The sequence below is a fragment of the Podarcis cretensis genome (genome assembly GCF_951804945.1).
Source record: "Podarcis cretensis genome assembly, chromosome: 7".
Taxonomy (NCBI): Eukaryota; Metazoa; Chordata; class Lepidosauria; order Squamata; family Lacertidae; genus Podarcis; species Podarcis cretensis.
The window spans coordinates 13,371,439-13,384,055 of record NC_137176.1 but is presented as its reverse complement, the minus strand read 5'-3'; the positions used below and the strand labels follow the sequence as shown (position 1 = coordinate 13,384,055).

Genomic DNA, 12,617 nt, shown 5'->3' with positions numbered 1-12,617 from the left:
GGTTTTTAAATTTCTGGGTAGTCATGATACTGGTTACCGTCTACCTTCATTATGGCAGTGATACCAACAACAAAAAACCCTACACATTTCCTGAGCTTGGTGCATTAAAACTATGGGCATGAACAAGTATAGGTGCTGCTATCGTCATTAGAGCAACTGCTAAATCCCTTCTCGTTTCTTTGTGCACAGAGAGTTTGGATGGAGAGACCCGGAACTTCCAGAAGTCATTCAGATGTTACAGCATCAGTTCCCCTCAGTACAATCCAATGCTGCTGCCTACTTACAGCACCTCTGCTTTGGAGACAATAAAATAAAAGCTGAGGTAAGAGAATTAGTTGTTTAAAACATGTGCGTATGTGTAACATATGTATGCTAAACCACTGTTGAAATTCTAAGCTGCCTTTTTCTTTATGGAGAACTCCAGGAGAACTTCTTATCTGTACTGTGGCTTACTCCGTGCCAGTGTGCTGTAGTGGTTAAGAACGGTAGTCTTGTAATCTGGGGAACTGGGTTCACTTCCCCGCTCCTCCACATGCAGCTGCTGGGTGACCTTGGGCTAGTCACACTTCTCAGAAGTCTCTCAGCCTCACTCACCTCACAGAGTGTTTGTTGTGGGGGAGGAAGGGAAAGGAGAATGTTAACCGCTTTGAGACTCCTTCGGGTAGTGATAAAGTGGGATATCAGATCCAAACTACTCCTCTTCCTCCTCCTCCTCCTCCTCCTCCTCCTCCTCCTCCTCCTCCTCCTCCTCCTCTTCTTCTTTGTTGCCTTTTTGTGAGGCACACTTCATGAACTGAGGTTGGGGGGGGGGCTTTTTATTCTGTCATTGGGCTATGTACCAAATTTCAGATTTCTCTCTGTTGTGGAAGTACCTTAAACATTTTTGATATCACCTTACATAAAGCTTTTAGTTACAGGCAGGTAGAGGAAAAGGTAATCTCAGAACTATTGTTCATATAGCTATTTCCAGAGCATGGGGAGGCAGGTGAGCACTGTAATAATAATTTCTTGATCATATGTGTATTCCCTCTCATTACAGACATGTGTATTGTTATTAAAGTGTAATGTTTCCTTGATTGGTTGGACTACAGCAAGCCATGCCTCCTGGGAACGGTCACATTCACACAAAATTATTTGAATCAGTGATACTTTTTGTAGTATAGCTGTATTGAAAGTTATAGTTAGCCTGATGCCCTGCTCTCTCATATCTCTGTTGAAAGAAATTGGTGTTTTGTTTTTTAAAAAAGGATCTGCACCAGAGTCAAATGTGTTACAACCTCATTTTCGCCAACATTCAATGTTTCTGCTTAGCATAGATGCTTCCTAAAAGATGCATCTTTGCCTTTAGCCTGGCTTCATTCATAATGATGGCTTGAGGACTTTCATCACTTGCTGACTCCATAGAAGTGCATTCTGCCCCTGACCATACTGATTGCAGTGTGCATCTCCTGTGACCATCAGAATTGTAGGAGGAACATGTCTCTGGACCTCCATTTGATCCCTGTAATTTAGGATGGTTGTGTGTGTTTAGGCGCGGAGCCATTTGCCTATGTGGACCAAATGATGAAAAGACTAAAAGGATTGTATTTTTCTAAAGTCTTCACATCATAGAGTTAGAATGGAATCCCTTGAGCACTAGCAAGTATACAGATGGAAAGTTGTTAATTTGTCAACTAACTTCAAAAAGTCCCATAGGATCCTAGCTTTTGATGAGCTGACCCATCCACTCTGCTTATTGGATTTTTTTATATGTAAACAAGATTCTTCATAGCAATTAGAGTTGTGTCTGCAAGGTCAGAAAATGTGGTTTTACTTGATCCTTCCTTTGGCTGCAGTGAACCAGTAATTGTGAAGCCATTTTTTGCATATATTGAGTAAAACACAACGTTGTGGAATGTGTTTTTTATCTGCTGATACAACATCTTTCTCACTAACCATAACCTGCAGTTGTACATGCTTTTCCGCCATTATGTATGAGCCCTTTGTCATTTTTTGAAACCTGTATTATGCTTCCGATGCACAATGCCCTGGTTTTGGGCCACTTTAGTCCCACTGGAAATCAATTTCAATGGCACTAAAATGACTTTAATCCTAGCATTCTAGTTGAACCCACATATGGGTTGCAGACACTTTTTTTCGCCCCTCTGGACCTATACTTCCTAATTTTTAAAATGCTTTTCTCTACTCAGTTTCTTAGTGCAGTTTGCAGCAAATGACTATTCTGAAATCACAATTGGAGGGGAAAATAAGTAGAAAATCATTTTTTTGTCTATAATCAGTAACGATGATTCAAGCTGTTACGTGCAACTATAACAAGCAGTAAGAGCTCTTTGCACTTCAGTACAATTTGTAAATTGCTGGTTTCTCTTTTAGGTAAAATTGTGTTCATAATCTTCCCCCGCCCTCCCCACACACACAAGGAAAAGAGACTTGAAATACATTGCCCCTGTTTGGGTGACTTCTTGGCTGTCTGGTTAGATTCCTGGATCCCAATATATTAAAAGGACACTTGGCAGAGATGATGATTGTTTCCTGGGCAGGAGCCTCAAGCTGGTTCCTTAGGTGTCAAAAACCATTAACTTACTCACAAAACACCCCTCATGTTTGCTTTTGTTGATTTCATCTGGAAGGATTTTAATTTTTCCTTTCCAGCTCTTACAATGAAGCATGAATAATTTAAGTGAACTAAATGATTACCATTAGGATCAACTGCATTAGGAAGATCCAGGGTCCCCCCCCTTTGCTATGTTTAAATATTGCCAGTACTTTTTTTAAAATTGGCAAAAATGACACCGCTGACATTGGTTGCCATATGTCTGGATTTCCCTGCACATTTAGCCAATTTTCGCCTGGACACCTCTTGAGGCTGCAGTATTCCGGATATGTCCGCAACTCACATGGTAAGTTCTGGCACTTCTTTTTCTAGAAAAATAGCACTACACATCATTTCCCTAGTTTTGTATATTGTGTCTATTTGAACACACACACACAATTAAACTGTAGTCAATAACTAAGATCATGGCCACTGGTCCCCTCACCTCCTGGCATATAGAAGGGGAAGAAATGGAGGGAGTGAGAGATTTTACTTTCTTGGGCTCCATGATCACTGCAGATGGTGACAGCAGCCACGAAATTAAAAGACACCTGCTTCTTGTGAGAAGAGCAATGACAAACCTAGACAGCATCTTAAAAAGCAGAGACATCACCTTTCCGACAAAGGTCCGTATAGTTAAAGCTATGGTTTTCCCAGTAGTGATGTATGGAAGTGAAAGCTGGAACATAAAGAAGGCTGATCGCCGAAGAATTGATGCTTTTGAATTATGGTGCTGGAGGAGACTCTTGAGAGTCCCATGGACTGCAAGAAGATCCAACCTATCCATTCTGAAGGAAATCAGCCCTGAGTGCTCACTGGAAGGACAGATCCTGAAGCTGAGGCTCCAATACTTTGGCCACCTCATGAGAAGAGAAGACTGCCTGGAAAAGACCCTGATGTTGGGAAAGACTGAGGGCAGTGGAAGACAGGAGTGCCTGGCATGCTCTGGTCCATGGGGTCACAAAGAGTCAGACACGACTAAACGACTAAACAGCAACAACAATAACTGATTTTCATATAACGTGGTAGCCCTGTATACAGTGTTTAGTGTTGAAAGGGAACGGATGAGAGATTTTTCAGCTGAAGGGCTGCAAGCGAACAGAATTGATTTGGTGAAATGACAGGCTATTTGAGGAGGTTGTTAGCTGCCCAGGAAAAGTTGCTTCAACTAATAACAATTCTTGTCATGCCTCAAATCTTCCTTACTAGGAAGGAAAAGCAAGGAGAGATGGGGAGTGGTGGAAAGGGCACTATGTATTTTAGAAAACTTAATACATAACTCTTTTTTTTCACTCTTGTTAAAAACAAGGTCCATTCTTCTGAAGCAATTCCTTGTGGTTTTAAAGACACATAAGTCTTTTGTATGAGGTCACCCAACAAAAGAATTGAATTGTTCAGTTTTCACATGCCAATATCATTTTGCTCTGAAAGAAAATGGCAGCCTGTCATTGGTAGCAATGATACAGCAGGTCACATAAGGTTTTGGCTTCCTGTATGCTAGAAAATTAATTTCACCTTTGAAAGCCGCAATGCCAGCAGTTTGGGTAAGGATGTGGAATAAGGGTCCAGTAGCCAGTGAACTCTTCATCCCATTTCTTTGGTTTCCTTACATCCTTAACAGACACCTCTCTAAGTGACAGTAGTGGTTTCATTCACTTCATGCTTTTTTGGTTGTCATGTCATGTTATTTCATTATAAACTACTTAATGTTTTAAAAATCTGTAAGCCATATACAATATAAATGCAAGCAATATCATTAAAATCAAGTGAATGCATGATGGAAACTGGAAACATTTCCCTCTAGCCATTTTCTGTTAAAAATATAGCCTCTGCTATTTTTACTCAAGTAGGTTGGCACAATTTGTGGCCCTCAAAGCCAAACATGGCCCACTAGCAATGAAGGGTCTGCAAGATACATCTCAATCCCCATTTTTCATACTCGCATGCAGATAGGAAAAAGAAGTTTGCAATGAGTTCTTCAGACCTTCTATAGAGATTCAAGTAAAACTAGGAAGGGATGTTGTGTTTAAAATGAGTCATTGTTTTAAAATGAGTTTTAGCTATATTTTGGAGATGGGTTGCAAGCAGTTTTGGATTTCCATGGAAAACCAGCAAACACATACCATCAAATTTGAGCGTAGATTTCTGGCAAATGTCTGGTTCCCAAGCTGTGTTATGTATGAAAGAGAACAGTTGTTTCATAGGCCCATGATATATACAAAAGCCACCTTCCTTGAACATCTTTTTCTGGGAATACGGAGACTTTTCTTTAGTGGGTACATCTCATCAGAAGTGCAGGCCGGATATGTACCTTTAGGGCAAATACAAAGAACATTTTTCCCATTGAAGAATTTGGGGTACTTGTTATTTAAAGGTTGTTGCAAATTGTAATCCCGTAAAGGATAAACTATAGCGACCAGAATTCCTGGGGGGGGGGTGTGATTCAAATGTGCTTTAAAGGTACGCCATGTATGATGTCCCTGTGTGAGGAAGGGGAAGAGAATGCCTTTGCCTCCTTGTCAACCCAATGAGGGTCCCAATGAGGCCTTTCCTTCAAAGGAAGGGGCAGCATTAGAGCTTCCAGGGACCTTGTAGGAGCAGTCAAGTTTCCTTGCCCTGTCAGTTGCATGGCTATTGTCCATATCGTCATGGCAACAGATTTCCCCTCCTTCATCCATCTAACTTGACTAAGGAGTTTACGTGCAACACTTCACCACCACTGCTTCTTAAATCTTGGAATAAGCAAGATTGAGTCTTCTGTAATAAAAATGAAATGATTTTAGCCCAATGTGTAAACAAAATGTGTATTCCTATAACTTGCCCACCCACAATAATCTATAAAAGTTGACGATCTTCAGATTTTCTTTGTTTATTTATGAAAGAGACTATTCTTTCCCCGAATGCTCTGTTACGATTGCAACGTTAAACAATCTCATTACAAGATTTGCTGATTTTGCAGGGTTCTCATTCTCCAGATCATTTGTTTTATATTCCCCCAGAATGACTGTCCTAAAAAGTCAGCCCATGGAGCATGCTTATTTTTAATTATAATCATTATTATTTCTGTTGATTCCCCCCCCCCCATTTTCTTTTAATTGAAAAAATGTTTTAACTTCCAGGATTTTGCTGTCATCTTGGAGCTTCTTGAGGCTGACATATACCTTCTTTTTGCCATTGTTTTTATGAGATTCTTGTAGAGAAATTAGCTATGCTTGTTTTATGAAAGCACACTATTCAAACTCTTAAGCCATATTTTTGTCTTAGACTTCTGTCTCTCTTGGACTTCAGTTGCACGTCTTGGGAAGCAAAACTGTCGTGTACCAAGACTGCAGAAATATACAGGCCCCTGGATAGGAACAAATTTTGATCCCACCTTGAGATTATGAAGGAGCACTGTTTTTTGTAAAATAAATGAATAAATAAATAATCAGGTGCTCCTACTTATATATCGATAAAACTTCATGGGTGCCAGCACAAAATGGCTGTCAAGGGCAGCGAAGAGAGAGATGAGAGAGGGGCCAATACTCTATACTGGTGAGTTCTATCACCAAATAAAGTCCTGGTGAGGAGAGCTTAGCCATGAGCCAGGTTCAAACAACATGTTAAGCCAAACCTTAGCTCAGCTCAGCTCGGCAAATAACTGAAAGAGACTTTTCAGGAGCAAAGCTGTTGTGAATGACTCACTGGGACCTGAATATTCTCACAATCCAGTTTGGTTTACCGTGTCATATGAACCACACCATTCTCTCTCCCACCCCCTTTCCAATATAACATTTCCCAAAGTGGTTTTACAATCCAGATAACGATACCAACCTGGAGGGCTGCTTTTTGTGAAAATGTATGTGGAAGACTTAAAACTAGAGTTAAATAAATGATTATTTATCATTCTCTATTGATGTGCAGTTCCTGTTAGCTGTGCTTCACAATGTTATCTGAGTTTGAAACTGTGCATTCTCCTCCACCCTACAGAAAGAGCAAATCACTTGTGATTTCTCCTGTTTACCTCGCCTGTACATCATGCCAAAACAGCTTTTACACCACCAGAACCAAAACTCCTTGTTTGTTCTGGTGAGGTTCTTCTCTCAGCTCTTTGCAAACCTAGCAACTGCCAGATCAGACACTGGTTATAATCAATAACAATTTTGCCAGATTAGTTCTCTGTGTGTAGATAATTTGCTGTAGCTCTGCTCCAGAATTATATTAGCTGGTGTGATTTGAATTCTAAAGGTATGGATGAACCAATTTTGCAATTCATAGCGGTTAAAATAAATTAGATCTTGGAACTGACTTGAACAGAGTGGGGATTACAGTCGTACCTTGGATCTCGAACACCCTGGAACGCCGCAAACCCGGAAGTGATTGTTCCGGTTTGCAAATGTTCTTTTGGAACCTGAATGTCTGACGGAGCTTCCGCGGCTTCTGATTGGCTGCAGGAGCTTCCTGCAGCCAATCAGAAGCTGCAATTTGGTTTTGGAAGTCAAATGGACTTCCGGAACGGATTCTATTCAACTTCCAAGGCACAACTGTATATGAATTGCACATGTATTATGGGAGATACCCAACAAAATCATTCTGCAAGTGCAAGGACTCTTGGCTGTGCAACAGAACCCCTCTGTTCTGGATTTTCCCCCAACCCAATGGAGCAAATGGGGGGCACAAAGAGAGGGAGGGGTGGTTCTGTTATGCAATCAGAAATCCTTACACAAAGGGGACTACTTCAATAATTGCATTAGATGTATACTTTATTAACAACTCCAGCCGCACTTTCCAATACATTCTCAAATTCAAAATAGCACTTGCAATTCCACTAGAATTATTCACTATATTTATAACATAGGAGAGCATTAATCTGCATCATTTGCCAATATTTTTCCAAGGAAAAGCCATTATTTGTGGACCTCAGCTTGAAACAAGGCACCTTGAGCATACCATTTAGCAACGCTTCCAAGAGCCTGGAGTGTAATTCCTCATTTATCTTAGTGAATTAGTTCATGCAGCACAATTATGTGACATTTGGTTCCTTAGATGATGATAAAGTGAATACTTCATTTCATGTGTGACCTTTACATTCTTCAACTTTGAGAACGAATAAATGTCACCATGTGCAGTGTAGTGTAGACAAAATCTAAACATTATATCTCTGAAGAGAATATATATTTCATTCTCCGTGCCATGTCAGTGATCAACATTTTATCAATTAAGTGTTTATAAAATCATTTGTCACTTGAGATTGTGATTTGTTTAAGTTATGAAGCATCCTTGTGGAATTAGGCAGTGATATTAAGGTTATAGATATACGAACAAATAAATCTATGTAAGTGAAATAGTAACAGATGAAAATGGGAGCTGAATATAAATACAAACATGTGTATTCGATTAGAATTTATTTCCTTCATAGCTGAGTTGAATAAAGAGTAGTTAGGTATTCAACCAGGTTTTAGAATGCTTATAGCTGGGGATACTCTATAGCAAACTCAGCCCTCCAGATGTTTTGGGACTACAGCTCCCATCATCCCTGACTACTGGTCCTGTTAGCTAGGGATGATGGGAGTTGTAGTCCCAAGACATCTGGAGGGCCGAGTTTGTCTATGCCTGCTCTTCACTTTGGGCTTTACAAATGGAAGGAACTGACTTCTGTATCAGGGCTGCTGTCAAGAGGACCCAGGAGAGGAGGAGACTTAGGTTGTTGTGAGTAGACAGGGACCTTCAGTCTCCACAACTGTCTCGTTGGGGTAAGACGTACCAAGAAGAGTTGCTGGGCTCATTAGGCCTGGCATTTCTGAGCAGACCTTGTTTCTTCTAATAAAGAGTTACTCCAAGGTCTGCTCATTGTTGTAGCACCACCAATCCCCAGGCTCAGCCTTCTTCTCTTGGATTCCTCAGCTGGTGCCTCTCACCATTCCTTTCTGTCCACTAGTCCATGACAGCTTCCTTTTGTGGATTATGAAATTTATTTCTTGATTAGCCTATCCTGGGTAAGTCAGAGTATGGCCATGCAAACACGCGGGCTCGTGCCCACTTTGCTACATCCTGGGCTTTTTGGGTCAGCATGGTGTGGTAACTAAGCCAAGGTATGTCTTAGACTTAGTATGTTGTCTGAAACTAGGATCATGGTTAAGGTCTTCCCTCCTTAATCTGTAGTCAAAGTTTGCCCATAAAGTTTGTGGTTAAGGAGGAGAGGCCTGGTTTGGACAAGCTAAGCCAGACCTTGCCTTAGCTGGCATCCTCAACTGACCTAAAAACCCTGGGAGAAGCAAGCCCTCCACAGGGCTAAGCCATGATTTGGATTAGTGTTGCATACAAGCAGCGACCAATTTGTATGGGGTTATATTTCAAGGCGGGACGTGGGTGGCGCTGTGGGTTAAACCATAGAGCCTAGGACTTGCTGACCAGAAGGTCGGCGGTTCAAATCCCCACGATGGGGTGAGCTTCCGTTGCTCAGTCCCCGCTCCTGCCAACCTAGCAGTTCGAAAGCACGTCAAAGTGCAAGTAGATAAATAGGTACCGCTTCGGCGGGAAGGTAAACGGCGTTTCCGTGCGCTGCTCTGGTTTGTCAGAAGTGGCTTAGTCATGCTCGCCACATGACCCGGAAGCTGTACGCCGGCTCCCTCGGCCAATAAAGCAAGATGAGTGCCACAACCCCAGAGTCAGCCACGACTGGACCTAATGGTCAGGGGTCCCTTTACCTTTACCTTTACCTTACTATATTTCAAGGCACCACGTGCTTACGTGAAATCGTGGATAATTGGAACACCCATTGCAAAAGCCTGCAAATACCTTGTTCTGCCCCTTTTGGTGTTTCTTTTGTGACAATTTTGAGTCACATCTGGGTTTGGCATGAGGAGCATGTGTGTGGTCATGCACATATCATACACGCCTAAAACAACTGCTGCCTGTACAAACAAGGCCAAATAGTCTCTCTCCCCACATCCCTTCCACAGAGATGTTAAGACTGTCCTACTTGACCCAGCTTTTGGTCACTAGACATAACTTATATGTAGCATCAGTTATAACTCATGCTCCTGAATATGCAAATTTCCTAGGCTACACATTAAAGAACAAAGAGCTCATCGTATTTTTCTGGACAGGTTCAGCATGCAAAGTACAATTGTTTTTAAACTTCACTGAAATATTGTATATAAAGCAGTAGCTGGATTCATTTAAATTATGTGCATTAATTGTTTTCAGTGTTAGTGTAGTTACCTAATCTAATGCCTTCTTAATTACAGTTTTGCAAATCTGTTTTTAAATGGGATCTGGGTTTCAAATCCCAATTTAGATTTCCTAAACAAATTAGACATTTTGAACTAATGCAGTAATTTGCATACCATTCCCCTCTTATTTTGAGCTTAAATTGATCCAGCACTTTTTGTAACCTGCAACAAATTACTATACTAATGAAGCTAAATGAAGTCATGATGTTGCAGATAAATGAGTTTCCAATAAATCTCACCTACATTTTCTCCTCAAAGAGATCACATTGTGTGCCGTTCCTCTCCCTTTCCTATCTATGCTTCTCTAGATCTAGAATTGGGGTATGTTTTCCTTAAATTCTAGGGGCCAGACTAGTATTATTTTTTTTAATGTTTTCTCTTAAAATACAGAATTTACCACTTCTTCTTGTTGTTGTTCCTCTTGGCTTAGTCATGTATCTAAGCCAGGAGGTTGGCAAAGTAAGCTTTGGTAGGAACACAACTACATATTAGATCTAGCCCCATGATTATAATGCTACCCATCTCCTGGATTTTCACCCCTCGTGCAAGGTACTGCTTCAGAAAGAGAGCTGGAGGCCGGGGTGATATCTGACTTGATCAGATATTTGTACTCTGAACCCCTCCGAGCTACTTTCTCACGTGTTGAAGAAAACGTGTGGATTCTTCTCTCAGCAAACAAACAGGTTGGGGCTGGGGCATTTGGGCAAAGAGTCCACCAAGCCAGCTGCGGCTGCTTTTCATGAAAAACCAAAGAGAAGGGGGCCACCAGGTGGCGCGTTGGAAGATGGCCGACAATAACATCTCTCTGACCCATACGAGGTAATTAAGGGGCTGCTATGGGAAGTATGCAGCCTTCCCTACCCCCCAGGATGTGGGGGGATCCTGTCTTGTCAGCGGTGTTCACAATGCACCCCCTGATCCAAGAGATGGGGGTGCCGAACACTTGGCATGAGCCCTCGGTGAAGTCAGCACTTCCTGACACCGATTCCAATTAGCGCATGCTGGTTGCTTCAGCTCGGAATTATAATTGGAAACATATGATTGGAAAGGAAGCTGAAGCACATACATCAAGTAAAGCTCGACGATAAGGCTGCTGATTAATGGATCTCTGTGACCGGGAGTGACGGATGGATAAGTAAATCTTCTGATGAATCACCACTAGGAGACTGTATGTTTGGAACGAAGGGGGGGGGGGAGGAAAAAAACCTTTTTTTCTTTACACAATGTGATATTAATAACCCTTCACCCCAGAAAGAAATAAGATCGTCGCGTTTTTATTAATCATAAGCAGGATTTTAAGAACTGTGTGGGGAAGGATTACAACAGGAGAGAAGACTGGTGAACAGTGAGAAAGAGGAAATTTTTTATGACGCAGTTAAAAAATGGCGTCTCGCCAAGACAGGCTTGCCGGAGAAAGAAGGACAGGGGGGAGGAGAATCAGGATCGTTCGAAAGAGAAGGAGTGCTGGAATGTAAGTTTGACCTGACAGAGCCCCCTGATTTGTCTGATTTATTTGGCCAGCCTGAGAAAAAATAAAGGACAGACCGACGGTTAACTTTGTTTATGGAAGCGTTGAACAGAGGCTGTCCCTGAACGAGATAGTTTGTGAAGAGTACAAAACCCACACAGAGACGCCAGTTTTCAGTCTGCTTGTGAGAATCATCAGAGATCGCAAAGAAAGGAATATATGATAACAAGATGAGAAAGAAAGTAATAAAGGACTATCCGGATTGAACTGGATAGAACTGTCTAATTAAAGCAGTAAAATATGTGATGCCTGGAGTTATCCAGAATTTTGGACTCGTGCGGAGCTTGATGTATGGGTACCCTCAAATTTTTTTAAAAAAATTGGCTGTATAATTTGGAACTAATGTGATTTGAATAATGTGATGTGATTGGCCTGTTAATAAAAATTAATTTAAAAAAAACCCAAAGAGAAAACATTGCAGAACAGAACACACGTAGTGTTTCATGGGAAGAAAAACATACGATTAGACTGCAGCTGTGCATTTGGTATCAGAGTGGCCGATGGATTATCCTAACACATTTATGTGGTTTTCTTTTTAAAAGTAGGCATGGAAGCCTAAAAAATGTTCTGAAATAAAAAGAGTTTTGAGGGCAGAAAAGCTCTTTCCCCTTTAGAATGTCCTATTTGACCCAGACGGTAGCAGAGTTTTACCGATTGGGAGCCGCCCAGAGTGGATGGGGAAACCCAGCCAAATGGGCGGGGTATAAATAATAAATTACTATTATTATATTATTATTATTTTACCAATATTAGGGATATTCCAGAATCTCCCATCTGTCCTTCCCTTGAAAGAACAGGCTGAGTGAGATCCTGAGTACAGTGGTACCTTGACTTACAGATACTTCAGGTTCCAGACCCAGAAATAGTACCTCAGGTTAAGAACTTTACTTCAGGATGAGAACAGAAATTGCGTGGCTGCAGGAGGCCTCATTAGCTGAAGTGGTACCTCAGGTTAAGAACGGACCTCCAGAACAAATTAAGATCTTAACCCGAGGTACCACTGTATTGTGTTAAAAAGTAGTGTCTGATAAGGGTCAAAGGATCCAACGGGGTGGGGGGAATGGGGATTAGAAATTCCATGTAGGAAGGGCCGGTTCCTTGTCCCTTAGTACCTGCCAGATGCCATGGGCAGGGTTTCAGCCACAAGAATACAGGGGTAACTCTCGCTCTGAAAAGGCATATCCAAAGGAAAAGGAGGATGTGGTGTGATTTATGAAGGAAGGACATCAAGGAAGAAGAAAAGCACATGGAATATGTCGAGTTTCTTCTTCTTCTGGTCCTC

At 41.5% G+C, this 12,617-nt stretch overlaps 1 protein-coding gene across 7 annotated transcripts in view; it reads left to right on the top strand.

The window, feature by feature from the left end:
• The window catches only part of CTNND2 (catenin delta 2), a 528,002-nt gene that overhangs the window by 396,657 nt on the left and 118,728 nt on the right, over positions 1-12,617 (top strand). For all 7 annotated transcript variants that reach the window (XM_079984908.1, XM_079984909.1, XM_079984910.1 and 4 more), the window contains one exon: positions 190-322. In XM_079984908.1, coding sequence (XP_079841034.1) covers positions 190-322 — 133 coding nt within the window. The remainder of the gene's footprint in view (positions 1-189; positions 323-12,617) is intronic.